This window comes from Lissotriton helveticus, chromosome 11, assembly GCF_964261635.1.
Source record: "Lissotriton helveticus chromosome 11, aLisHel1.1, whole genome shotgun sequence".
NCBI lineage: Eukaryota > Metazoa > Chordata > Amphibia > Caudata > Salamandridae > Lissotriton > Lissotriton helveticus.
This window is the reverse complement of record NC_136072.1, coordinates 312,023,377-312,049,947: the sequence shown is the minus strand read 5'-3', so window position 1 is coordinate 312,049,947 and position 26,571 is coordinate 312,023,377. Positions and strand designations below refer to the sequence as shown.

The 26,571-nt window shown below is 45.0% G+C and overlaps 1 protein-coding gene across 1 annotated transcript in view; it reads right to left on the bottom strand.

Annotated features, from left to right (window-relative positions):
• The window catches only part of SAP130 (Sin3A associated protein 130), a 696,083-nt gene that overhangs the window by 468,712 nt on the left and 200,800 nt on the right, over nt 1-26,571 (bottom strand). The window contains exon 10 of the mRNA XM_078665599.1: nt 21,338-21,361. Within this exon, the coding sequence (XP_078521725.1) occupies nt 21,338-21,361 (24 nt within the window). The remainder of the gene's footprint in view (nt 1-21,337; nt 21,362-26,571) is intronic.

Below are 26,571 nucleotides of genomic sequence, written 5' to 3'. Positions count from 1 at the left end.
GAAGAAATGCTGGGGCGCGATATCTCGGATGTGGAATGGTCGGCGCTTTGGCGAGACCTGACGACCTTTAACCATTCCTTGCACCTGAGGGAAGCCCACCTCAAGACGGTCATGCAATGGTATATGTGCCCGACTAGGCTTCACCGCATTTTCCCGGCGACCTCGGATAAGTGCTGGAGGGGCTGCGGGCTTTTGGGGGACTTCCGCCACATCTGGTGGGACTGCCCGGTGATCCGTCCGTACTGGGAGGAAATCCTCTCACATATAAAGGAAGTGCTGACTTATCCCATTGATGAGTCTATGGCTTGTGTTCTGCTGGGGCTGCGTGACCCTGGCCTTGTCTATCAGACCAGGGCCGATAAGAAGATTTTGTGGCTATGCCTAGGTGCTGCGAAACTCACGCTGGCTGCGGCCTGGAAAAAGAAGGATGCCCCGGCAGTGTCACTATGGCATGCACGACTTTGGAGGTTGCTCAGTTTGGAAAGAGTGGCGGACATCTTCCTTGGCCAGTATAAGAACTTCCGATATCAGTGGGGTCCCCTGGTGGACTTTCTCTCTAAGGGGTTACCCTCGGCGGTATGTCCGGCTTCATTGAGATCGATGCACCTCTTTCAAGTGTAATATGGATGTGGAATGAATGATGAGTGAATGGCGTCACTACCAGGGGGGAGGGTGGGGGTGGGATGGGGCAGTTGGTTGTCATGGTTTATGGGCTGTGGAGGGTCCGCGGGCTGCTTATTTGCACCGCTTGTATGGAACCTGGAGGTTTGGGGCCCAGCTTATTGCAGCTCTGGTTATCCTGGATGGCCTGGCCTACTGCTAGGCTTGTAGGCCACTGGTACTGTGGTCCTAATTACTATGTGGTCTCGCTCCTGGCCTGGATATGCTTGTAATATAGTCTGGGTCACTGCTGATGCATGCACAATGATTTGCCCTGTTCTGGAGTAATGTGCGGTTCCTCCGCAGCCCGATGTTTGTCTGTTTATTCTTTTTTTTTGCAAATCAAAATAAAAATTTTACAAAAAAAAAAAATGGCGGACCACAGTGCCGCAGCTTTCCTTTCCCGTACCTTCCAGCGCGGGGGAGTCTCTCCTCGGGTGCAGCCACCACCCGCTCTGACTCACCGCCTCTCCTGCCCGCAATGGAAAGGGCCTCCGCTCCGCTCACTCCACGCGGCGGGCCCCGCCAGCCAGCGCCTCCGCGGCCGGCAGCCGCAGCCGCCGCCAGCTCCCAACACCACAGAGCAGGGTACAGCAAGTCCTCGCAGGGAGTCCGGCAGGGACCCCTTTTAGCACAGGCACCCCTCCGGTGCTGGGCACCCGCCAGGGGATGTAGACTCACCCGGACCCACCGGCAGCCAGAGGACAGTGCAGCCGCAGGAGGGGGAAAATGGCGGGCTTCACTCGGGACCACAGGCAACCTCGGCCAGGCAGCCACCGCCGTGCAGAAGGGGTCAGGTCCCTTCTCACCCCGCAGCCAGTCCGTCTCCTCGCACAGCCTCCCGCCGGTCAAATGCTCCGACGGCCAGGGGATCGTCCGCCTGTCACCCACACCGCAGTCCTAGCCTCGGGGCACAGGGCGCAAGATGGCGGCTACTCCGGCCGGTCGGCTGCGCTGTCACCACCGATCACCTCCTTCGGCTCTCCGAGGTCCCCGTTCGTCGTAGCGCCAAGGTCAGCAGGTATGTCACACCTCCCAGGTGGCAGAGAGGTGCCCTGGCTCCGCTGAAATCGCCTAAAACAGCGGTGTGCAGCGGGAGCTCCTCCGGAGCACGTCTCACTGCATTGCCGCCTTGGCCACGCCCCCGAAAGACGCTTTTTAAGACACCATTGTGAGTATCTTTTCCATTTTGCTGTATAACATTTTCTTGTTGCTGGCTTCCTAGCTTCTCTTAGGACCGCCACTATGCTTTCTGGTAGTTTGAGATGTGAAAATTCTAAGCCTTAACGAGTTATGCCGATAGGCCTAAGATTTCTGATTCTGGGTGAAGCACTTTCCTGTTTTACATGGTTAGCAAATCTTTCCTTTTTGTAAGTTTGTCCATTGTTCCTTGAGCAATTTCTGAGAACCAAGTCTATCTGGCCCACTGTGGTGCAATGAGAATCATCGTCATTCTGCTGATCACTTTCTTCAGTAATGGTATTGGGGGAAAAGCGTACCCAAATATCCCTGACCAGTCCATCCATAGAGCATTCTCTAGGGACTGGTTGCAAGGTCGCTTGGATGCGAAGTTTTGGCATTTTGCATTGTGGGGTGATGCAAATAGGTCTATTTGTGGTGTCCTCCATTTCTTGAAAATTCTTTGCACTTCTGTTTGATTCAGCTCCAACTCGTGAGATGATGTTGTTTGCCTGCTCAGTCTGTCTGCTTCTATATTGTCTTTCTCTGGTAGGTTTAATGCTAAAATATCTATTTGTCTTGGGATTGACCATCTCCAAATCTCTTGTGCTGGAGTTGAGTGCTACAGACGGAGTCCCTCCTTGTTTGTTAACGTAAAACATTGTTGTAGTGTTTTTATCAACACTCTTTTCCCGTAGAGCTCTTTCCGAGAGGTTTTTAAGGCTAAGAACATAGTGTTTAGCTCCAAGATATTGATGTGTTTCACCACCTCCTGTTGTGCCCACAATCCCCTTACTTTGAGATTGTTCATGTGTGCCCCCCATCCTATTAGGGACGCATCTGTTGTTATGGTCACTGTTCGAGTTGGTGGTGTGAAAAGTCTCCCCTGTGCTATGTTTGTTTTGTTCCACCATGCCATCTCTTGATAAACTCTGTTTGTGACAACCACTAGATCTTCCCAACTCCCTATAGCCTGTGATCATTGCGTCTGGAGACATTCTTGAAATGGTCTCATGTGTAGACGAATGTTGGTAACTAAATGAATGCATGAGGCCATCATTCCTAGTAATTTCCTCACTGTCAGATGATGCCCCCTCTGGATAACTCTCCTTCAATAGGGCTGGTCTTTTCTTGTTTGGGAGTGCTTTCATAACACAGTGTTTATCTCTGCGCCTAAGAACACCTTCATGGGTTCTGGTCATATTGATGATTTTTCCAAATGTATAGAGAACCCCAGCTGAACGAGTGTCTCTATCACTTGGTGTATATGCAGTTTGCATAGGCTGTAAGAATTTGCTCTTACCAGTCGTCTAAATATGGGTAAACGTGAATTCCTTGCATTCTGAGATGTGCTGCTACTGCTGCCAGGCACTTTCTGAACACTCTTGGTGCTGATTTCAGACCAAAAGCGAGTACTTTGAATTGGTAGTGTTGTTTGTCCACGACAAATCTTAATATTTTGTGTTTTTTGTTCATTGGGATGTATAAATACGCATCCTTTAAGTCTATTGTTGCCATATAATCTCTTTTTTGCAATTGAGGTAGCACCTCTTGCAGTGTAGTCATTTTGAAACTTTGTGTTTTTATAAACCTGTTTAGAAACCTTAGGTCTAATATTGGCCGTAGTGTTCCATCCACTACAAAGTATGTTGAATATAATCTGTTGCTCTTTTCTCTGTGTGGTACGTGCTCTACTGCATGTTTTTCCTGAAGCTCCTGCACCTCTTTGACTAAGTGAGATAATTCTTCTTTTGAACGTGCTCTTTGCTTTGGCCTCCTGTTTGGGGGCGGTTTTGTTAACTCTATGCAGTAACCATACTGTATTATGTTAAAAATCCATTTGTCTGTGGTTATTTCCATAAATTTTTGCAAGAAAAATCTTAGTCTGCATTCTACTGGGGTGGTATGTTGGTCTTGATTCTCTAGGATCGCACATTCTGCATATGTTTACTTGTCTTCCTCAACGTCTTCCCCAAAGAAGAATTAATCTTCATCTTCTTCTTCGATCGGTTCGGGGGTTTTAGGCGGAATTGGATCTTCGACGACCTTTTCGGCTTTCGTAATTTTTGTTTTTGGCGGTAACTTGAATTGCGTCAAGCTTTCATCTATGTCTTTTTTCCGTTGTAAGATATTAGCCATTTCGGCTTCGAGCCCCTCTCTCTCAGCCGCATGTGTTTCGGCGTCAAGATTTTCGGCATTCTGTTTTTCGGCTGTCGACGCCAAACCGGTCGTCGATGTTTGTTTAGGCCACTCTTTCTTCAACGCTGAGGCGTCCTTTCCCAGGCTGTCTTGCGGTGTCTTTGTTTTTTTGAGGACCTTTGCCGTTCCGGAGTCCTTATCCAAGGATCCTACAGTCTGTTTTTGTATGGATGCAACTGCGGGCAGTGAACGTTTCGCCACTGAGGATCCCTTTGGAGGCCTTGAGTCTGATTTTCGAGACTCTTCTAGTTTTTTCGAGGTCAGCAACTCTTACCTCCTTTGAAGTCTTCTTCTCAACCTCCACGACCACAACATCTCTATCCTCGTCACCTTCTGGCCCCTCTGCGACTTTATCTTCCTCCTCACTGGAGAGGCTCAGGTCTTGCAGCGATGGCGGTGGTCCTTGGCCTTGCATGTTGTAGTTGGCTCGTAGCTGCCTTTATCTGACCCTCAACGTCTTCGAGGTGAAGACTGAGCAGGCGTTACAGTTGTCGGTCTGTTGGTCCAGCAAAACTTGAACGGCATCTTGTCCATTACCGCGCGTAGGGAGCACCCTGCATGCGCATTCTCCGATCGTCATCGAAGTTGTTGCTTTCTCCCTTCGTCGAACTGCGGTCGTCTTTGATTGAAAATTGAAAGTGGAAGACACCGTCCTACCGATGTTTCTTTTGATTTTCCTCGATTCTTCTCTCCAATCTTAGGAGCTCCTCGGTATTGATCCAGACCCTACAGCAGAAAAAATAATCAGAAGAGGACTACCAAAGATGAGAGCTTCCGGAGGAAGCCTGTGGACGTCACAGAAGGGCACCAAATGGTACTATGTCGACGCCCACCAACAACTAAAATTTTTCTGAAAACGAGAAGAAATACTACAATTCCAGATCCAAACAATAGATGTTGGAATAATGCACAGCATAATGAATCCAGAAAACATTCACGCTGAAAAGCCAAGTACATTAACCACAAACGATATTCTTATCTGTACTTGCCAATGTCTGATCTTCAAAGAAATCGAACATGAAAAAATACATTTAAAAACTGCATTTTCAATCTACTTAACACTGGCAACTGCTGAGGTTTTTCCACGTACAGTGCTGTGCTTTTTTGAATGGCTGAAGCACTTCACGATTAGGCATTCATAACTTTTGTTCTAAAGTCATTAAGGGTTTTGCGGATCCGCCTGGATGGAACATAGAAACTAGCCAAAATAAGCAAAATTGCTTTTTTGATGGAGAAATGAGAAAGTGCTGTGTAAGAAGAGGCAATGTTTAAAATATATATATATATTCAAGAAAGAAGTGACTCAAACATCTTCAAATATATATATATATATATATGATATCTGTCAATCTTTTTGATATGTGGACAAAGATGTAACCTTATGTATTTACATATTTTAATTCACTGTAACAGTTTAAGTTTGGAATTTTTTCCCTTCACATCCTGATGTCTTCCTTTCGATGTAAGGAGGACATCCCAGCACTCCCTCACCTTCTGGTTATTTTTCTGTATCTTTTCTAGCGGTAGAACAGTGCATTGGTTGAATTGGATATATACTATACGCGCCGACACATTGACCATTTATTATAACAGTGGAAACCCATTTTCAAGAGCTTAATAACAGTCATCAGGATTTTCCATGTGATGAAGTTATGACATACAATGGAATCTTTCAACGTTGCCCATATGTTGTGGATATAATGTGGTATGAGTTATTGAAACGCAAGGTCTTGATTTTTGTATTGTGTATATATATGAGATGACATTATTTGCCAGTTAATGTATTTGCACAATCAAAGTATTTTGGACTTATAATGTTTGCACAAAAATGGCTGCTGAGCATTTGCACTTTATATTGTTTATATATTCAATGTTTTATCGTGTAAATTAACGTATTTATACAATTAATATGTTATGTATTTGCACAGTTAGCAATTTTGCGTATTTGCACTTGTAGTATGTTTATACTAGTGGCGGCTAAGCATTTGCACTTTATAAAAAGAATTCCTTGCTCTAGCTGTTAAAAGCTATACCACAATCCCTGGAATTATGGGAAGACCTCTGAATGCATGTTATCACCAATCAATGTCATGCAAAACTTCCAACTTGGCTCCGTTGCAAAATGGCCGTACTATTAATTACGTACAATGCAATTGGGTTTCTGCCTCAGTCCTCTCTTTAGTTCAATGCAACTGTAGGGGATTTTTGGCGCGTTTAATCAATTAACCATTGTATTTAAATGATTCATGTACCGCTTACCCGCTGACAGTGAGCAAGGGCGTTCACGCCCGAAACGCGTCTGTTTGGCAGTGTGTTGCACCTCTGCACTTTATATGCAATAAAGGACGAAGAAATATCCTAAGAAAGTCTGGCTGTGGATTCATTCATCTGTGTCTGCGCACTGGGTTTTGTGTGGAAGCGCCGCATCAACTTTCCGGTTGGAATATATATATATATATATATATATATATATATATATATATATATATATATATATATATATATATATATATATATATATATATATATATATGATATTGACAAAAGATTTGCTGTACTAAGAGCGCCATCTTCCTAGGTTTCAGGAACAAAAAGTTGTAAAAGGAAGGAAAATGCTACTTACCAGTATGCATCTGTTCTTGGCATGTAGAGTTGCCGAGTTACACACTATGCATAGATCGCCACCTGGTGTTGGGCTCGGATGTTTGCACTTTGTTATTGTCCTGGAAAAGTCTTTGGAAGTCACAAGATAGGTGACTCCTCCTGTGGACCATAGTGAGCATGGGCATCAGCTCCATCTTCAGATTGTTTTTTTGCCAGTTAAGGGAAATTATGGAGTTTTGTGAGAAACAGAAAAGATGCCTATGTATGGTGTATCTAAATAAGATCATACTGGAACAGATATAGGTAGCCGGGGAGGCGGGTGTATCGCTGCAGCTCTACATGCCAAGAACAGATACATACTGGTAAGTAGCATTTTCCGTTCGAGGCATAAGAGCTGCAGATTACACACTATGCATAGATTGTATAGCAGTACTTCACCCTAGCGGCGAACACCAGTATCTGTTGAAGTTGTTTGAAACAATGTTTTGAGTACAGCCTGGCCCACACTAGCTTGTTGCTTTGCTTGCACATCTACACAATAATGTTTTGGGAATGTGTGTGGTGTAGACCATGTAGCTGCTTTGCAGATGTCATCTAAGGGAATGTTCCTAAGAAAGCCATTGAAGTCCCTATTTTTCTTGTATAGTGGGCTTTAGGTGGAATAGTTATGGTAAGTTTTGCTTTTTGATAGCAAATTTGAATACATTTTACAATCCACCTTGCAATTTCAGATTTTGATATAGGGTTGCCTTTATGTGGTGGAGAGAAGGATACAAAAAGTTGTTCTGTTTTACGAAAAGGTTTGGTTCTGTCAATATACTACAGGAGTGCTCTTTTGACATCTAGGGTGTGAAGAGCTCTTTCTGCAACTGTTTGTGGTTGCGAGAAAAATATTGGTAACTCTACCGACTGGTTGAGATGAAAAGGAGAAATGACTTTTGGTAGAAATTTTGGGTTTGTCCCAAGAACCACTTTGTTATGATGTATTTGTAAAAATGGCTCTTGAATGGTAAGTGATTGAAGCTCACTAACTCTTTTAAGAGAAGTAATGGCTACTAGGAAAGCAACCTTCCATGTAAGGAATTGTAATTCACATTTGTGCAGTTTCGAACGGAGGACCCATGAGTCTTGTGAGGACAATATTTAAGTTCCACACAGGTGAGGGTGGAATAATTCTTTTGAATCCTTCCATGAAGGCTTTGATGGCATGTACTCTAAATAATGACAAGTGTTGTCTATTTTGCAAGTAAGCTGCTACAGCAGCAAGGTGTAACCTAATAGATGTGTATGCTAGGTTAGACCTTTGTAGATGTAGTAGGTAACATATAATGTGTTGGATTGACACATCAAAGGGATTAATGTCGTTGTTGTTACAATATATAACAAATCTTTTCCACTTGGCCGCATAGAAAGCTCTAGTGGTTGGGCGTCTAGCTTCTTTAATAATATTCATGCAATCAGGAGGAAGGTTAAGGTAACCAAACTCTAAGATTTTAGGAGCCAGATCGCTAGGTTGAGTTGTGTTGGATCTGGATGTTTTATCTCCCTATGGCTCTGGGTTAAGAGGTGTGGAGAGAGATGTCATTTTTGGTGGGGGACTAGTGAGAGTTCCAGTAATGTGGTGTACCACGGTTGTCTGGCCCATGTTGGAGCAACTAGGATGAGCATCAGTGAGTGTTGCTGTAGCTTGCGCACCACTAGTGGAATGAGTGGGAGAGGCGGAAAAGCGCAAGCAAATCTGCCTGACCAATTCCTCCGTATCACATTGCCTTTGGGCAATGGGTGTGGATACCTGGCGGCAAAGGTTGGGTATTTTGCGTTTTCGTGGGTTGCGAAGAGATCTATCTCTGGGTGCCCCCACAGTTGGAAGAATGGTTGAAGAACTTGCGGATGCAGTTCCCATTCGTGAGTCTGTTGTGTTTGACGACTCAGCAGGTCTGCTATGCAGTTTTGGACCCCTGGAACGTGTTGGGCTAGGAGAAAGATGTTTTGAGGAATGGCCCATCTCCATATGCCTGTGCTAGGTGGGAGAGTTGGCGAGAGTGTATCCCGCCTTGTTTTCGTATGTAGTATACTGCTGTCATATTGTCTGTGCGAACTAGGACAGCTTTGGCTAGAAAGTGTTTCTGCAATGCTTTTAATGCTAGAAATATGGCTAGCAATTCCAGATGATTGATGTGGAGCAACCTTTGTTGGGGTGTCCACGTGCCCTGTATGGTATGATGCAACAGATGAGCTCCCCAGCCGGAGAGTGATGTGTCTGCGGTTAGCACTATCTGTGGAACTGGCTCGATGAATGGTTGCCCCTCGGAAAGGTTTTTGGTGTTCCACCACTGCAGAGAGCGATGAGTGCGACCATCCACCAACACCAGGTCTGTTTGTTGACCTTGAGCCTGGTTCCACTCACGTGCTAGACATTCTTGTAGGGGACGCATTTGGAGTCTTGAATGAGGGACTATGAAAATGCAAGATGCCATCATCACTATAAGTTGCATGAACACTCGAGCTGAGAGAGAGTGTTGTAGTTGAAACTTTGTGAGAAGGATTTGTATGCTTGATATCCTGGCTGGATTTGGATATGCAAGTGCTTTTAAGGTATTTAATGTTACCCCTCGGTATTGCTGTATGTGGGATGGTTGCAGGTGAGACTTTGGATGATTTAAGGTAAACCCCAAGTTGAGAAGCAGTTGGATTGTAGCTTGAGTGTGTTGTACGCATTGGTTGTATGAGTTGGCTTTTATGAACCAGTCGTCTAGGTAGGGGTTCATATGAATTTGTCGCCTTCTTAGATGAGCTGCAACTACTGCTAGACACTTGGTGAAAACTCAGGGTGCTCTGGTGACTCCGAATGGGAGTGCCTTGAACTGGTGATGCTGACCGTCCACTACAAACCTGAGATACTTTCTGTGAGAGGTGTGAATGGGAATATGAAAAGTAGGGGTCCTTGAGATCTAGAGTAGCAAGGAAATCGCCTTGTGCCAGTAGAGGGAGAACCTGTTGAAGCGTGACCATGTGAAAGTGATCCGATTGTATGTATAGGTTTAGGGCTCTGAGGTCTAGGATGGGTCTTGGAGAGCCGTCCTTTTTTGTTTGGAATGAGGAAGTACAGGGAGCACAGCCCTGTGTTTTGTTGATGCAGTGGTATAGGTTCTATTGCATGTTTTTGAAGAAGGGAGATAACCTCTTGTTTGAGCAGGGATAAATGATCCACTGACATTTGACGCTGCCTGGGTGGTATGTTTGGAGGGGGGGGAGGGGCTTGGTGAAGGTGAGTTCTAGACAGTAGCCTGATTGAACGATTTGTCTCACCCACCTGTCTGAGGTGATGTTGTTCCAGACAGGAAGGAACTGTTGTATTCTGCCCCAGACAGGATTGGAATGTACCGGGGGGGAGTGGAGGAAAGTCATTGGGTAGGGGTGGAGGCAGACCTGGTGTTGTTGGTTTTACCTCTTCCCTTTTTGTTATTACCTCTGTAACCACCCCTTTGGTAAACTTTGGTAAAGGTAGACTGGGTGGGAGCTTTGTAAGAAGTGGTAGGGTTGTCAGAGGAGTAGCCTCTGGATGTGCCTCTGTAAAATGAGCGACAAAATGAACGTCTGGGAGCTTGCGATTGCAAGGCTCCCATAGATTTTGCTGTGTCTGTATCTTTATTAATTTTCTCTAATGAAGAATCCACATTAGGGCCAAATAAATGCTCTTGGTCAAAGGCTGATTTAAAATAGAATTTTGGACTTCTGGTTTGAACCCTGAGATGCGTAGCCACGCATGCCTACGCAAGAGTACACTTGTAATTTACTGCTATAGAGGCAGTATCAGCTACATCTAGAGCGCAACAAACGGAGGTGTTAGTAATTAGTTTACCCTCCTGTATAAGGTCAGTGGCCCTGCTTTTATATTTATCTGGTAGGTGTTGTAATAGGGCCTCTAGTTCGTCATAATGTGCCCTATCATACCTGGCCAACAAAGCTTGAGTATTGGCGATACGCGAAATATTAGCCGCTTGTGATGCTGTTCTTTTGCCTGAGGCGTCTAGGAGCTTGGATTCCTTATCAGGGGGTGTAGCATCACCTGATGTTTGGGAGTTTGCTCTTTTTCTGTCATTAGACACTATGAGTGTGTCTAATGGGATAGGGCCTTTAATATAGGCAGGGTCTCCAGGTGCGGCTTTATACTTTGTCGATTCTAGGGTTAATAACTCTAGCCCGCACAGGATCTTTGAATACTTCTGGTGCATGCTTAATTACCCCTTTTAGCATTGGTAAAATGGATTTGGGCCTTTGTGAGGTGTAAAAAGTGCCCATAAGGAAATCCTCTTCTACAGGGTCTGTGTGTAAGGTAACACCATGGTACTGAGCAGCCCTGTGAAGTAACTGGTTAAAGCCTGTTGTGCCCTCTGTAGAGGAAGGCCTAGTAGGGTAGATTTCCTCCTGTGGAATATTAGGAACATCAGTGTATTATAGTCATCCCAGGGGTCAGGGGAAGAAGGTGAACTATGACCCCCTAATGGTTTCTCATATGGTCTGTCTCCTTCATCAGAAGAGTCGTCATCATTCCCTGGTGGAGATGGTGTAGGAGAATGATGTGGTGGTGGAGGTGGGGGAGAAGGTGGAGGAGAAGGTGAAGGAGGTGGGGGGGAAGGTGGAGGAGAAGGTGAAGGAGGTGATGGAGGAGTTGGTGGAGAAGGGACCCTGAGAGGAGATGTAGCAATGTCCTTCTTTTTAGGTGGTGGGGCTGGTGCAGGGTCATCCAAAGGTCCCTTCTTTGAGCTGAGGGGGAGTTTCCCAGTGTTGGGGTCTTTGACCAGAGTTTTTTGTTTAGGATCAGGGGTAAAAAGCTCTTGAGGCGTAGGCAGTTCTTTAGGCACTGACTTTTTAGGGTCGCTAGACTTATGAGGAACCTGTTCCGGAACATTTTTGTGATGTTTTACTGGCTCTGTGGCTGGTTTTAGAGCTGGTTGTTTTTTCGGAACCAAGGGTTTTTTTGGCTCTGGATGACGTGGATCCGAAGTTTTCAGAATTGGTTGTTTACTTGGCTCCGGGTGTTTTTTCGGAGTCGAGGGTTTGGTGCCTGCGGCTTTCGGTACCAAATGTTTTGATGGTTCGGTGCCGGTTGATTTCCGTACTGAGTACTTGGATGTGGAAGCAGCGATCAGCAATGAGGCTGAAGGTGGTTTCTTTTTCAGTGCCGGCAGCAGGCTGGCTCGAGCTACCTGTAGGCTTAATAGGCTTTTTTGCCGAGGGCGGGGCATGGGAAGCAGTCTCTCGGTGTGCACCTGGGCTCAAAGGTGAAGGTGTGACCGGAGCCTTTTTTGGTGTTTTACGGAGGGGGTCGGGTTGACTATCTTACTTACGACCGCTGCGCCGGAGTTAATTCTTCGATGTCGAATTCCTCTGCTTCGGATTTGCTGCAGAGGATCTGTTTGACGCCCTCCTGTTCTGGTACGTCGACACCCTCCTGAAAGATGTCCTCGGGGATTGGAGTCGAGGTTCGAGTCATTTTCCTTCAAGCTCGACGACCTCGATTAGTCTTTTTGGATCGGAAAGAGGCACAAGCTTTACAGTCTCTAGCCTCGTGCTAAGGTGAAAGGCAGAGGTTGCACACCTCATGCAGATCGATGTGGGGAAACTTCGACCCACATTGAGGACACTTCTTGAAAGGAGTCCTTTCCATGAGCCAGATACCGAGGCCAAAGTAGGCCCGAAGGCCCTCGTCGGCAATTGGAATCGAGGACTTTAAATTTGTTGAGATGCGCATTGATTGGGATCACGATCGAAACAATACCGTCGAAAGGGTGAAGGATTGCGCGTTGAAATCGAATCGGTAATGGTTCCGAACTGGAGCGCTACAAGTACATCTGAACCCGGAAAAAAACAATCTGAAGATGGAGCCGATGCCCATGCGCACTATGGTCCACAGGAGGAGTCGCCTATCTCGTGACTTCCAAAGATTTTTCCAGGACAATAACAAAGTGAAAACATCCAAGCCCAACACCAAGTGGCGATCTATGCATAGTGTGTAATCTGCAGCTCATATGCCTCGAACATACATTTTTCCTATAGTTTGATATTTTTCTATTTTTTTCCCATCTGGATGTGCTTGACCGGTATCTATTATATATAGATATAGATTACCTACTGGCGGTCGCCAGTAGGTATATATAGTTAGGATTTTTTCTCTATGGGATTTTTGAAAATTCTATGTCTAATAACTTTGGCGTTTGTGGACGGAATTGGCTGAAATTTTCAGGAAAATGGAACATTTTGTTTCTGAGCAGCCCCTGAAAATTTGGGGGGGTTTCGTCAAGGGGGGGCCGAGAAAAAAGGGGGGTCCCAAAACTTGTTTTTAACATTGAGTTTTCCATAGGGCGGTTGGCCTCACTTTTAGCCCGAACGGCTGAATGGATTTGCACGAAACTTGGCAAAATTGTAGGGACTGGTAGCCCGATGTGCCTTTGCTAGGTCTCAATATATGTGCTCCAGTGGATTTTGAGAAATTAACGTTCAAAAAAAGATATATATCTGTAACAGCGGACCAGGCAGCGCTCCAGTTCGCGTACTTTTCGCGTTACGGAGCTTTGTGAAGCGAAGCTGATTGGTTCTCCGGCGTCTGTAAACATTCCAAACAGTCCGTAGCGGCCGCCATCTTGTCTCTCGGTAGGATCGAGAGACAAGAGGAGGCCAAAGCGAAGGGGCAAATGACCATAAGGGGGCATAGTAGATCCTCCCTGACCCCCTAGGTTTGATGTGGAGGTTTTAAAAGGGCCCCGCGGGGCAAAAAAAAAAAATAATAATAATCGAACGGCTGAATGGATTTGCACGAAACTTGGCAAAATTGTAGGGACTGGTAGCCCGATGTGCCTTTGCTAGGTCTCAATATATGTGCTCCAGTGGATTTTGAGAAATTAACGTTCAAAAAAAGATATATATCTGTAACAGCGGACCAGGCAGCGCTCCAGTTCGCGTACTTTTCGCGTTACGGAGCTTTGTGAAGCGAAGCTGATTGGTTCTCCGGCGTCTGTAAACATTCCAAACAGTCCGTAGCGGCCGCCATCTTGTCTCTCGGTAGGATCGAGAGACAAGAGGAGGCCAAAGCGAAGGGGCAAATGACCATAAGGGGGCATAGTAGATCCTCCCTGACCCCCTAGGTTTGATGTGGAGGTTTTAAAAGGGCCCCGCGGGGCAAAAAAAAAAAAATAATAATAATCGAACGGCTGAATGGATTTGCACGAAACTTGGCAAAATTGTAGGGACTGGTAGCCCGATGTGCCTTTGCTAGGTCTCAATATATGTGCTCCAGTGGATTTTGAGAAATTAACGTTCAAAAAAAGATATATATCTGTAACAGCGCTCCGCTTCGCGTACTTTTCGCGTTACGTAGCTTTGCGAAGCTGATTGGTTCTCCGGCGTCTGTAAACATTCCAAACAGTCCGTAGCGGCCGCCATCTTGTCTCTCGGTAGGATCGAGAGACAAGAGGAGGCCAAAGCGAAGGGGCAAATGACCATAAGGGGGCATAGTAGATCCTCACTGACCTCTTAGGTTTGATGTACCATTTTGCCAAGTTAGGTGTAATTCCGTTCAGCCATTCAGGCTGTAGACGTATCTAAATGTCCTATGGAAAATTGCATGGGGAAAACACATTTGAAAGTGTTGAAATTTAGAACCAATTAAAATGTTGCTTTGGTTTTGTATTTGTGTGTGATGAAAGTTAATTGGTTATGTATATATCAAAAATGAGAGGAAACCACAGCCATTTTGTGATACTACTGTCTGAGGTACATTTGTGAGGAATTTTTGGTGCTCAATTTCTGGTGTTTGATTTACACAGTACTAACACTTCTCCTACTTTCAAAAAGGTGAGTTGTTAATTTGTAAGGGGAACTATGTTGTACACTTTAAGATAATTTGAAAAATGTTTTCTGTTATTCATTTTCAGTCCTTCTGTTATACCAAATACTTGATAAAGTTAGTTTTATATTATGTATTACTAAAAACGATAAATGAAAGTGATTATTTTTTTCTGCAATTTACAGCAAGAAATTTCAAAATAAAATGGATCACAATGAAGAGACCGTGGCAATTTCTTTTGAATTATCCACTACATTTATTGAAATTGACAGCACCAATAATGAAATATTCTCACAAGGAGGAGATGACTTGAATGATTTTTTTGATCAATCTCTTGACGGCGAATTTATCGAATGTTTGGAGACCATAGAGTTACAAGAATCATCATTGCAGACTTTTCATGAGGAGATTTCTGATGAGATGATTGAAGAGGAAATTCCTGATGAGGACATGTTACTAGTTCTTTCAAATTATGAAAATTCAGAAGAATAAATTTATATTTAGAAATCAAAAATTGTTTGAGACATTATTCATTTTTATTTTTAATTTATGAGGTTGTAGCGAAGTGATTGTAGTATAAAAAAAGACTTATAGTATAGAGTGCAAAAATTGGTTCTTTTTGGAGGGGCAAAAAAAAAAATCGTTTTTTTGGTGGGGTGCGCCCAGTTAGCGTAACGGGAAGTGGACTGGGGAGCGTACTACAAGGAAAGAAGAATGATTGACTTTTAACTTATTGTATGTTTATAGACTTGTTTTTCTGCTGAGTGACGTGTCGACCTATCTCCACGGGATGCAGTCCCTACCATCTCGGCGTTTAAGCCCAGGGGGACCGGTAGTGTGGGAGAGATAACGGGGCATATTATCAAGGGGGTTTATCTCCGCTTTTTTGGCTTTAAAAGCCAAGAAAGCGGAGATAAAATTATCTCCGTATTACGTAGCTGTCGCTAACACCAGTTAGCGACCGCTAGTAGGAGATATCGACCATCTTGGGCTCCACTTTGCATGTCAGTGATATTTATCACTAATGACATGCAAAGTGGGCATGCCAAGATGTTAGCGACTGGAAACAGTCGCTAACATCGCTATCTCCTATTACCAACTTTTGGAGATATTCGCGCTAAGCGCGAATATCTCCCAAAAAAGTAACACCTGTCCTGAGCAGTTCTTAGCCATGTCATTCAATGGGAGGTGGATAACATGGCTAAGAGCATTAGCTCGGTAATGCATGAATATCGCTGACTTTTCAGCGATATTAATGCATTGCGGCCGTTTTTTATGGCATTTGCGATAAACCTTGATAATAGCAAGGTTTATCTGCGATAATTTCTGACGATGCTTAGCGGTAAAAAATTCGTTGCTAAGCATCGTTAGGGATAAATATCGCTTAACTTTGGTAATATGCCCCAACGTCTGTTAACGTTCGATTCGAAGGAAATGAGGAAGTGTTGAAAAACATTGTCTGCGCCATCTTGCCTTTTTTCAAATGTCACACTTTTGTCGTGCACGGCAGCCATTTTAGATGCCTTGACCAGACCCACTCTCTGCACGCTGTCGACCCGTAGCATGGCTCCCCACCCTCGCAAGCATCTTCCCCAGGCACTGGTCACCCCCGCTCTCTGTCTTATGCATGGGCAATAAACCTCCCCCCATCTGCGCTGCTCTTCCCTGAGAATCACACCCTGTGCCCGCCCGACACCTCCCTTTCGCCCTATTCACTACCGCACCCTCTGACACTCCTCTTCCTCTGTGTCCGATTGTCCAGGCCGGTCCCAGGCTATCAGCTAGCCCTGCAGATGTAGTTTATGGCCCCAGCTGTAAAGAATCCCCCCTCTTCAAAGGAGTTATAGTAGATCAAGGCCCACACCCGATGAGATCCGTCACACCACACGCGTTCCTACTATCTGAAAACCATCCTGTATTGTGATTGGGGAGGGGACCGAGCCTGAAGCGGAAGATTCCAGGGATGACTCTTTGTACATCAAAGTTTTTACAATTATGTGTCACATTAAAAATATATAGCACTCCAACAAAGTAGTAGGAATATAAAACTTTAATAACTTATAAATATATACAACAAAACAAAAACAGTAAAAACATTTAAACAATGAAGAGACCGTGGTAATTTCTTTTGAATTATCCACTACATTTATTGAAATTGACAGCACCAATAATGAAATATTCTCACAAGGAGGAGATGACTTGAATGATTTTTTTGATCAATCTCTTGATGGCGAATTTATCGAATGTTTGGAGACCATAGAGTTACAAGAATCATCATTGCAGACTTTTCATGAGGAGATTCCTGATGAGATGATTGAAGAGGAAATTCCTGATGAGGACATGTTACTAGTTCTTTCAAATTATGAAAATTCAGAAGATGTTGCCTGGGTGCCGCACTGATTTGGGTATCCGGCGTGGGGCGTCCCGGGGGGTGGGTCGCCAGTAGCGGTCTGATGTGCGAATAGTACCAAGGCAGCAGAACGCGCTGAAATCTGGATGGCACCAAGGTGATGTCCAGTAAGTTGCCGCCCACCAAATAACGGCGTGGGGCGCCGCGGGGGGGGGGGGGAGGCAGTCCAAAGTTCCGTTAAAAGGGCAAAGGAAAGGATCGGTGGTTTGAACCATCAGTCAAAAAGGGGAGGGGGTGCAACAATTTTTCCTACCGGGTCACACTGTGCTTTCACCGGAACTGAGGTCTGCAGGATTCTAGTCATTCAAACTGAGGCTGGCGCCAGCATGGGAGCGCCGACGTCCCGCGGCTACAGTTTCGTCACTCCACGGGCGATCATGGCAGTCATTCCCCATCGGGGGTGTCTGCGGGGGTCGGGGACTCCCGCGGCTCCTCTAGAATCTTCAAGGTCGTGGAGGACTACGGTGGTGGAGTCAACCAGTGACCGGGCCATTTCTTTATGCTGGGCCCGCTCTTGCCAGGTCGACCGCCATTTTGAGAGTTCGGTAGCTACCGGCGATCGCGGGGTCAAATGAGCGGACGGGCTCCACCCTGCCGGGCGAGACGTTGCAGCATCGCCACAGTGGAAGAACCCTTTTCCGGGCGCCTGGAGCGCTGAGTGTGCAGCTGGGAAGCCTCCACCTGGGGAGGCGGGAGAGGCCTGTTCGCACCGTCTCTCCCACCCAGTGCACCCCACGGCGTCTCGCTTGACATTTGTTATGGCCGGACCAGGCGATGAGGACGAGGGGGGGGGGGGGTGGGGGGTCGGAGGCATGTGCAAGACATCCCCCCCAGTGTTGTCGAAGCCATTATAAAAGAAAGAAGAAATGTCCCGTCCGTCTTTGGGCCGGACCTCCGGTGGATGGCGGCCGGACGCCCTTTGCTCTGGCCCCATGAACGGGTTCCTTGGCTCATCCGGTGGGGCAGGCCTTGGCGTGTGGTGCCTCTCCTGGGCCTTTCGTGCAGTGGCCTCTCCACTCCCAGGCCCTCCATGGATGCTGGCCCAGACTGGGAGAGAGAGGGTCTAACCTGCAATTCTCCAGGGTTACCGCCACCGCGGCCGGATCCCGTCGGCCTCAGCCTCTGGTTGATGGTGGCCGGACTGGGAGAGAGAGGGGAGGGTCGAGGACACAGACATTCCCCCCCTTGCAACTCTCCAGGGTGGTCGTAGCAATCCCCCTGGACGGGTGCCATTGGCCTCGGCCTTTCCTCCGGCTACACCCTACGTGATGATCTTCTGCCGACGGTTGGCAGCAGGACCCGCCTTATATGTGTTGCTTCCGGCTGGGCGTAGCCGGAAACCTGTTGCACTTTGGAAGTTTCCAGAATGGGGCGGATGTCTGCTGACTTGTATCTTTCCCAGTTTGCCGTTATTTGGCCGTGGCAGGCGGTGGGACAGACACGTTTTGGGGCAGTGAGGGGCGATGAAGCCTCGTTGCCTTGTGGCCGTTGCAATGTCACACTTGGTTTCTCTTACTGTTTTTTGGTTTCTTATTACGGGCTTACTTCTAACGTTTCTTGTTTCTAGGACAATAATAGGTTTTATCATTACGTATTGTTATCGTTTCTTTGTTTGTTATTTAATAAAAAGTTCATCAGTGGCCTACTGATTTTCGTTTTCCTATTCCTTTCTTTCCAGGTTGTTTCATGCTAAAGTTTCTGTTAACAGGATACAGTGATCACTTTGTTATTATTGCATATGTCCTTTTCACTAGGGGTGCTCTCTGGTCGGGCCAGATGACCTATCTCTAGTAAATGGTCCGGGTGAAACAGGTGCATCAATCAGTGGGGAGTAGATAGGCATGACAGATTACAACGGGGGACAAAGGTCCGCATTACCTACCCTTTCACTACTTGCAAAGATTTTCCTAAGTTTATTTGCAAACAGGGAATACCTCCAAAAAGAACCAATTCCCAAACAGTCAATGTTCGGGCAAACAATCAATCAATGAGGAACGAAATAAGCACGATGTGTTAAAGGTTTGCGTTACCTACCCTTCACTATCTGCAAAGGGAGAGAGAATATTCCTATTCTTCCCCGTTTGCAGGCAGAGAAGATCCTTAAGAGAACCAACTTCGAACAATTCAATGCTCGATTCAATCAATCAATCAATGGGGAGAAAAATAAGTATGACGGATTACAATGGGGACAAAAGTCTGCATTTACCTATCCTTCACTATCTGCAAAGACTAAACAGAGTATGGCGATTCTGTGCTTGTTTGCAAATGCTTGGATAACAATCAATCAAATGGAGAGAGAAGCAGGCACGACGGATTACAACGGGGGCAAAGGCCTGCGTTAACTAACCTTCACTATCTGGAAAGAGAGAGTACTCCTAATAGAAATGAGGGGGGGGGCAGCATTGAAAGCAGATCAGTGTGCATAAACACGAAAATGTTTTTTCTTACCACGTACTTGACAATCGACAGCTTATGATATTTGCTATTAAAAAAACCATTGAAATTCACTGAAAAAACCATAGGTTATAGACCATATATAGTTAGGAATTAGCATTTAAAAAACCTTATTTTACTCACACAAAACCATTGAAATTCCATATATAGTTAGTAGTACTAACTATATATCGCGCACCCGCAATCCACTGCTGATCATGTCACATATTACATCATTCATGACATGGTCAGTGACATCACTGATGACATCTCAAATGACATCTCTGATGACATCACTGATGACATCTCAAATGACATCACTGATGACATCACTGATGACATCTCAAATGACATCACTGATGACATCATCCAGTGACTGTGTATTTCTGTAAAGTTAAAATATGTCTTACATATTGAAGAATGAGTGGATGTAGAAGTGTCTGGATGAAGGATTTAGTAGGTGCATGCCTGACTGTATGAGTGAGTGGTTAAATGTGTCTCACTGAGTGCATGGGTTAGTGACGAACTGTCTTAATTTGTGCATCATTATGTTTGTTGTTCTGTAAACTGCTGCATGGGTTGATCAGTAGCTATATGAGTAAGTATATGGGTTATTGATTGGTTGCTCAAGTATTTGTATGGGAGACTGAGTGTGTGTGTGGGTGGCTGGGAGGTGTATGACGCTGTGCATAGATGTGTGAGCAGTTGATTCACTAGATGTATGGGTTCAAAAGTTCATGTGGAAACAGCTGTATGGGTGGTTGACTGTGTGCATGAGTGCATTGGTGAGTGAATGGATATCTCAGTGCTACATGTCAAAGTAAGTACATATGTAAAACACAGTACATGTGAGAATTGGCATATATAAATAACTGTGCATAAGAGTCAGTGAATGTGTGAGTGGCTGTATGGATCATTGTGAACTTGTATCAGGGATTGTAAAAGAGTAAATATGTGTTAGTATATGTTTGAATAAGTAAGGTGTGTATAACTGTATAGTTGAGGAAATTGAGGTGTGATTGATTCTTTGCATGACTGACTAGGTGTGTAAGTAACTCCATGGATGAGTGACAGTCTGTGAGTGTCTGTTTACACTGAGTGTATCTAAGGTTATATTAGAGTCTGAAGAGGTTCATCGTATTATCACATGAATGATGTCATCAGTGATGTGATCAGTAATGTCAAATGAGATGTCATCAGTGATGTCATTTGAGATGTCATTTGAGAAGTCATCAGTGATGTCATCAGTGATGTCATCAGTGATGTCATCAGTGATGTCATCAGTGATGTCATCAGTGATGTCATCAGTGATGTCATCAGTGATGTCATTTGTGACGTCATCAGTGATGTCATCAGTGATGTCACTGACCATGTCATGAATGATGTAATATGTGACATGATCAGCAGTGGATTGCGGGTGCGCGATATATAGTTAGTACTACTAACTATATATGGAATTTCAATGGTTTTGTGTGAGTAAAATAAGGTTTTTTAAATGCTAATTCCTAACTATATATGGTCTATAACCTATGGTTTTTTCAGTGAATATAGATATAGATATATAGATATAGGGTTTCATTCCATGTGAAGGCATCATTAATCGTACAATTCTATTCTATGTAGCACTTATAAAGTGCATAGCTACTCTTAGGCAGCCCAGGCCAAATACTTACAATACTTATCGAAATGTAATATTATATGCAACAAGTGAAACTATGATATGGACAAAAATAAGCATAAATACATTGTATTTTTCATTAGTAGCACCAATGTGAGTACTCAAAGTGTATGGTGAACACAGTGTGTGAAAAAAACATGTATGAGCAATGAAAAGTAGTGATCAGAGGAAAGAAACAAACAGCAAAAAGCAATGTGATCATTTTACAGCATGTGCACATAATTCCAGGATGTAATAGCTCAAAATTATTACACAGCACAACGTTAAATCCTAATCATTAATCCCAGAAAAATACTGATTGAAAAATACAAGGCCATATCAGGGGTACCTGTGAGGTGAGTTCCCAGGAAATCTGAAAAAAGGGGTTTGGAGATCAAAATTAGTACGAACACACAGGCAAGAGACATGCACGCCCCAAACTCTACCAACGGGATTACCGTCAATCACAACCCCCATGAACACATCAGTAACTGAGAATGTTTCCAGTTCTGACACAAATAGAATTACAAGCTATAACCTATCGAGACATTTATTATCATCCATAGAGATTAGCCTGTTCAGTACAGTACAATCATTTATCCCCATTGAGCATAGTGATTTCTTTACACTCCATGACCCTATTACATTTTACAGAAGAATTAGACTTTGATACATTTTCTCTGATAAACCACAAGAATCCACTCTAGATATTTGCCAGTCCTACCATCACTACATTAAACCCTCCATCCTAAAGTATCCCACCTGAGATCCTAACCTTAGAACATTTTGTACTAGAAGAAGCAGTGCAATTCTCTTTTGAATATGTGCCGTACAACTTTTCTGTACAAGAGAAACAGTTGTAGATCAGTCTCAAGAATAACCATTAACTAATCATCAAACCAGCTGGCAATAGGGTGACTTTGTGATTATGGTCCAGGCACAATACTCTGCTAAAATCCTGCAGCAACTCAACAACAGTGACCATTCCTGCCTTTTCCCTTGCGATTCCCTTGCAATATATCCAGTCAGTCATCCAAAAGATCACTAAATCAGTCATAGCAATTGGTATTATCACCAATATTGAATAGTAGTTCCTCAACCGCAACAGTCCCATAGCTCCTGTAATTTACACACTGCCAAAAATTCATAAAAGTATCACTGACCCTCCGGGTTTCCCAATTCTTTGGGATGGGGTTCAGATTTGGAGCCTCCAAGAAAAACTATAGATGCTTTCATCAAAGATTTAGTACCCTACACTCAGACTTGCATCAGGGACAGAATGCTATAATACGCATCATTAAGGACATGAACTGTGTCTAGTACTAATAGGATATTAATATGTGGACCATAGAGCCCCTTTATACTAATATCCCCCAATGTGAAGTATTACAATTATTAACAAGCTATTGAACACTAGACTGCAACCTACACCTGTACTCACTTATTTCACTGTGAAACTCCTGGAAATGGCACTCGTGAAGAATTACTTTACGTACATAGACAACTCCTACCTTCAAAAGAAAGGGGTCTCTATGGGTGCCTGCTTCATACCAATGTTTTCAATTCTTTATGTGAATGACAGAGTGCAACCATGACTTCGCATGGAACAATCCCTGTTTGACAACATCCACCTGTGGAAATGCTATATTGAGGTCTTTCTTATCTGAAGAGCCAGTAATGAGTCTCTCTCTGATTTCATGAACTGGCTGATCCAGACACATCAACATTGGACTTTCACTTCTGATGCCCATAAAAATACATTACCTATCCTTGATTAGACCTGCAGGTATTTGATCGCAAACAAGGCACTTCTTTAAACCGAAAACCAACTGAGCAATATACTTGATGATTTACCGTACGGGCAGTTTTTTACATATTCGTAGGAATTGTAAATGGTGTAATGACTACTTTCACGTAGATGCAATCCTCTCTAGTAAATTACTATAGAGGGGGTATCCTAAACGTTTGTTATCTAGATCATTCAAACAGACCTAGTATTGCTCCAGTCATGATGCTTGGCTAGAACTGCCTACGGTTGCCACGGGGGCGTTCCAAGATGGTGAAGCCAAAACTTGTGTAAGCCAGTAGCACTAACATCGTGCGGACGAAGGATGGAACACAGAGTGGAGAAGGTACAGACTGGAGATATGTGCCTGTGGTCCCAGAGGACTGTAAATCAGAGGCCATTCACACCCTCGGGAATAGTGCTCTCAGAAACGGTACAGCACAGGCATCTCCACCATAGCTGGCCGGGGCACAAGGATGCAATAATATTCAAAATAAAACGGACTGATAGCATTGCAGAGGCAGACCAGCAAAGGTATTTTCAATTAGAGGACAATACATTTCAACTTGACGGCGACTTAGAGAATCGACTCAGACTAAAATTTATGCAAGAGAGTTGAAGGCGGTTGTGGGAGGCACATTAATGTACGGTGTCTTCACAGTGGTTTAGATAGCTGTGAGAAGCTGGCTCTGTAAAGAAACCACTAGGTCCAGAGATTCCCCCAGAAGTGGTCAGGGCTCAATACAAACCCAAAGTGGTCTATTTGTATAAGTGTGGGCAAGTAGCCTTCGGCTCAACAGAGGAGTACAAGACATTTGTTGTGCACAAAATGACCAATAAATGACACGATTCAAAAAGGAGATCCACACCAATTTAATAAAAATAAGCTCTGCTCAAGATTTATTTTAAGACCAAGATCTCTGCAAAAAGGTAAGTACATTTTTCAATAGAAATTCTTTTCAGTTTCAAAAGTGGACACTGCAATTTTCAGTCTTTGCAAAGTTAACCTATGGAGGAAAACAAAAATGTGGTTTTCTAGGTAAGCAAACAACTTACAAATCCAGTCTTCGGGTGCCAGGTCAGCAGAGAGCAAGGTTCAGGTAAGCACAAACACTGCACCCCCAGCAGCATGGGGGGTGGCCGGTTGCAGAAGTCAAAGTTAAAAATCAGGCCCAATGTTAGCCAATGGAGACTGTGGGTGCTTGAAGACACACAGTGTGCAGGTAAATAAACAGGGGCCACAAGGCAGCACCAAACATACACCACCAGCAGCACAGGGGCAGCGGGGTGTAGGGGGCAAACACAGTGTCTGGTGCCTGTTGCAATTCAAGGGAGAATCTTGGTTTGGAAAACAGATTGCAGGTGACGAAGTGAAGGCTGCACAAAGGAAACAATAGTGGAGGTAAGTTGAGATACAGTAGGTCATTGGGACACCATCAGTCAAGGTCTTCAAGGCCCAAGGGCTTTGGGTGCAGGTGTGTCCTTCGATGTCGGTTTCTCTTACCAGAGGCGGTTGAGGAGCGCCTTTGGATTTACACTGCAGTTGCCGTTGTGGAGTCCAAGAGGGGTCAGCCAATGGTGGACTTGGACTCAGGATCGCTGTGGAACCTTTTCTGATCTGTGGGTCACCTGGACACAGGCCGGAAGCGTTGGGCACAGTGGGGAGGGAATCGCAGATTAGGAGGGCACCAGAGTTCTTTGTGTTGCTTCCTTGTGGACAGAGCTGATGTCCTCGGGAGTTCTGGTCTTCTTCAAAGGAAAGCAATCCTCCCAGGGGGTTATGAAGGTCGGTGTCGTATCTTTGCAGGATCTTTGAGGGCTGCAGACAGGCCAGTAGGGCTGGGGCCAAGTCAGTGGGACTCGACAGTCTTCTCAGCACAGCATCTTTTTAATCTTTCTTAGGTTGGCAGGAACTACTTTCAGGGATGGGTAGCCACCTAAATGCTAGATTTATGGAGGTTTTAATGGAGTGAAATGTAGGGATAATGGGCACCTTACCTGGGGTGTCTGCAACCTCCTGTGGGAGGGGGCCTAGTCCTAGCCCTGACTGGAGGAGTGACCCCACCTTCAAGATGGCGCGGACTGACAGATGGGCTTCACCTTGCCTCCAGCACCTTGGGGGTGGAGTTGGCAGAGGTTGGCACACCTATTACTCTTTCTAGTTTTTCCCACCTAAAGTGAGGTTCTAAAGAGGAGGCTGCCATCTGCTGCTAGCAGCAATGGCTGCGAGTCGCATTACAAAGGTAGAAGGTCTTTGAAGCTTCCCTTTCAAATAATGTGACACCTCCGCCCAGGATGTGCTTTGTTTCAGGTCTCAAGAGAGCGGGGGCTTCAGAAACCTGTCTGGTGGTGGCAGGCTGCCTAAAGCCAGTCTGTGACCACACCAAGGTTTGAATGTTTTCAGTGAGCACAGCTGAGGTGCCCTCTGAGGACATTTCAATACATTTCACACTGGCATCAGTGTGGGTTTATTGAGAGGAGCAGTTTGGTGCCAAACTATCGTGGGTTCAGAGAAGCCATCATGGTGCTGGGGAACTCTAGTTGTCTGGTTTCCAGCCCATGTACTCTCTAGGACTGCCCCAGCACTTACAATATCTAAGAATATACTTAAATATTGTAGGGGCAGATCTGCTCATGCAGATATGTCAACACCTGTGGTATAGTGCACCCTGCCTTAGGGATGTAAGGTCTGCTAGTGGGGTGACTACCTAAACCATAGGCAGTGCTAGTTGGCATGGCATAAAGGCAGAGTGCCATGTCGACTTTGTTGTTTCGTCTGCACCCAGCCGTGCATGCCGCAGTGGCAGTCTGCATGGCCTAGGTGACGGGGCCCTTGGTGACCCTCTTCAGTCCCAATGCCCTAGGTACCCAGGTACCATTTACTAGGTACTTATAGGGGGCCTTAAGGGCCAATAGTGGAACCGTTCTAGAGAAGAAGCACTGGAACAGGGGACCTGGTTGGCAGGTCCCTGTGCACTACAATCGAAACCACATCATTTTCAAGGCGAAAAGTGGGGAGCTAACCATGCCAAAAGAGGCACTTTCGCAAAATAACTATAGAACTATATTAGTACTGTGTTGGTCTGTACCTAACACTACGATTTCAAAGCAAAACTGGACTTGGGCAACTTTGAGGTGATGAAATTGGTACCTGTAAGAAAGTGCCCTCTTTTCGCATGGTTGACCCCACTGTTTGCCAAACTACTGATGTACTTTAACTGAGTGTGCCCTGGGTTCCTGCCAACCAGGTACCCAGGGCCTATGTTCTTTCCCTAAACTGTATTGAAATCAAACCCAATTGGCACTCTTTGGCAACATGTGAGTCCCTTATAAATGGTAACATAGGTACCGAGCGCACTGTGGCCAGGGAAAGCCTCTAAGGGCTGTAGCACTTATTTGCCACCCTTAGAGGCCCTGTACCTTTACAAACATGCACACACTGCCATTGCAGGCTGCGTGTTTTGGTGCAGAACAAAGTGAAGAGTCTGCATGGCACACATCCCTGTGTGCCATACATACAACCCACTGCCCTGGCATAGAGAAGCCTCCCCTCTAGCTGGGTACACTATACCAGTTGTGAGGGTACGAGTGCATGAGCCCTGTACTCCTACTGATTCTTAGACATTGTAAGTGCAGTAATGCCTTTAAGGGTATACAGTGCTGGGAGGTTGTCCTTACGTACTCCACAGCACCATAATGGCTTTACTGAAAACTGGGAAGTTTGGTATCAAACTTCTCATCACATTAAACCCACTGGCATTAATGAAAAATGCATTCAGAGTGCATTTCTCCCTGAC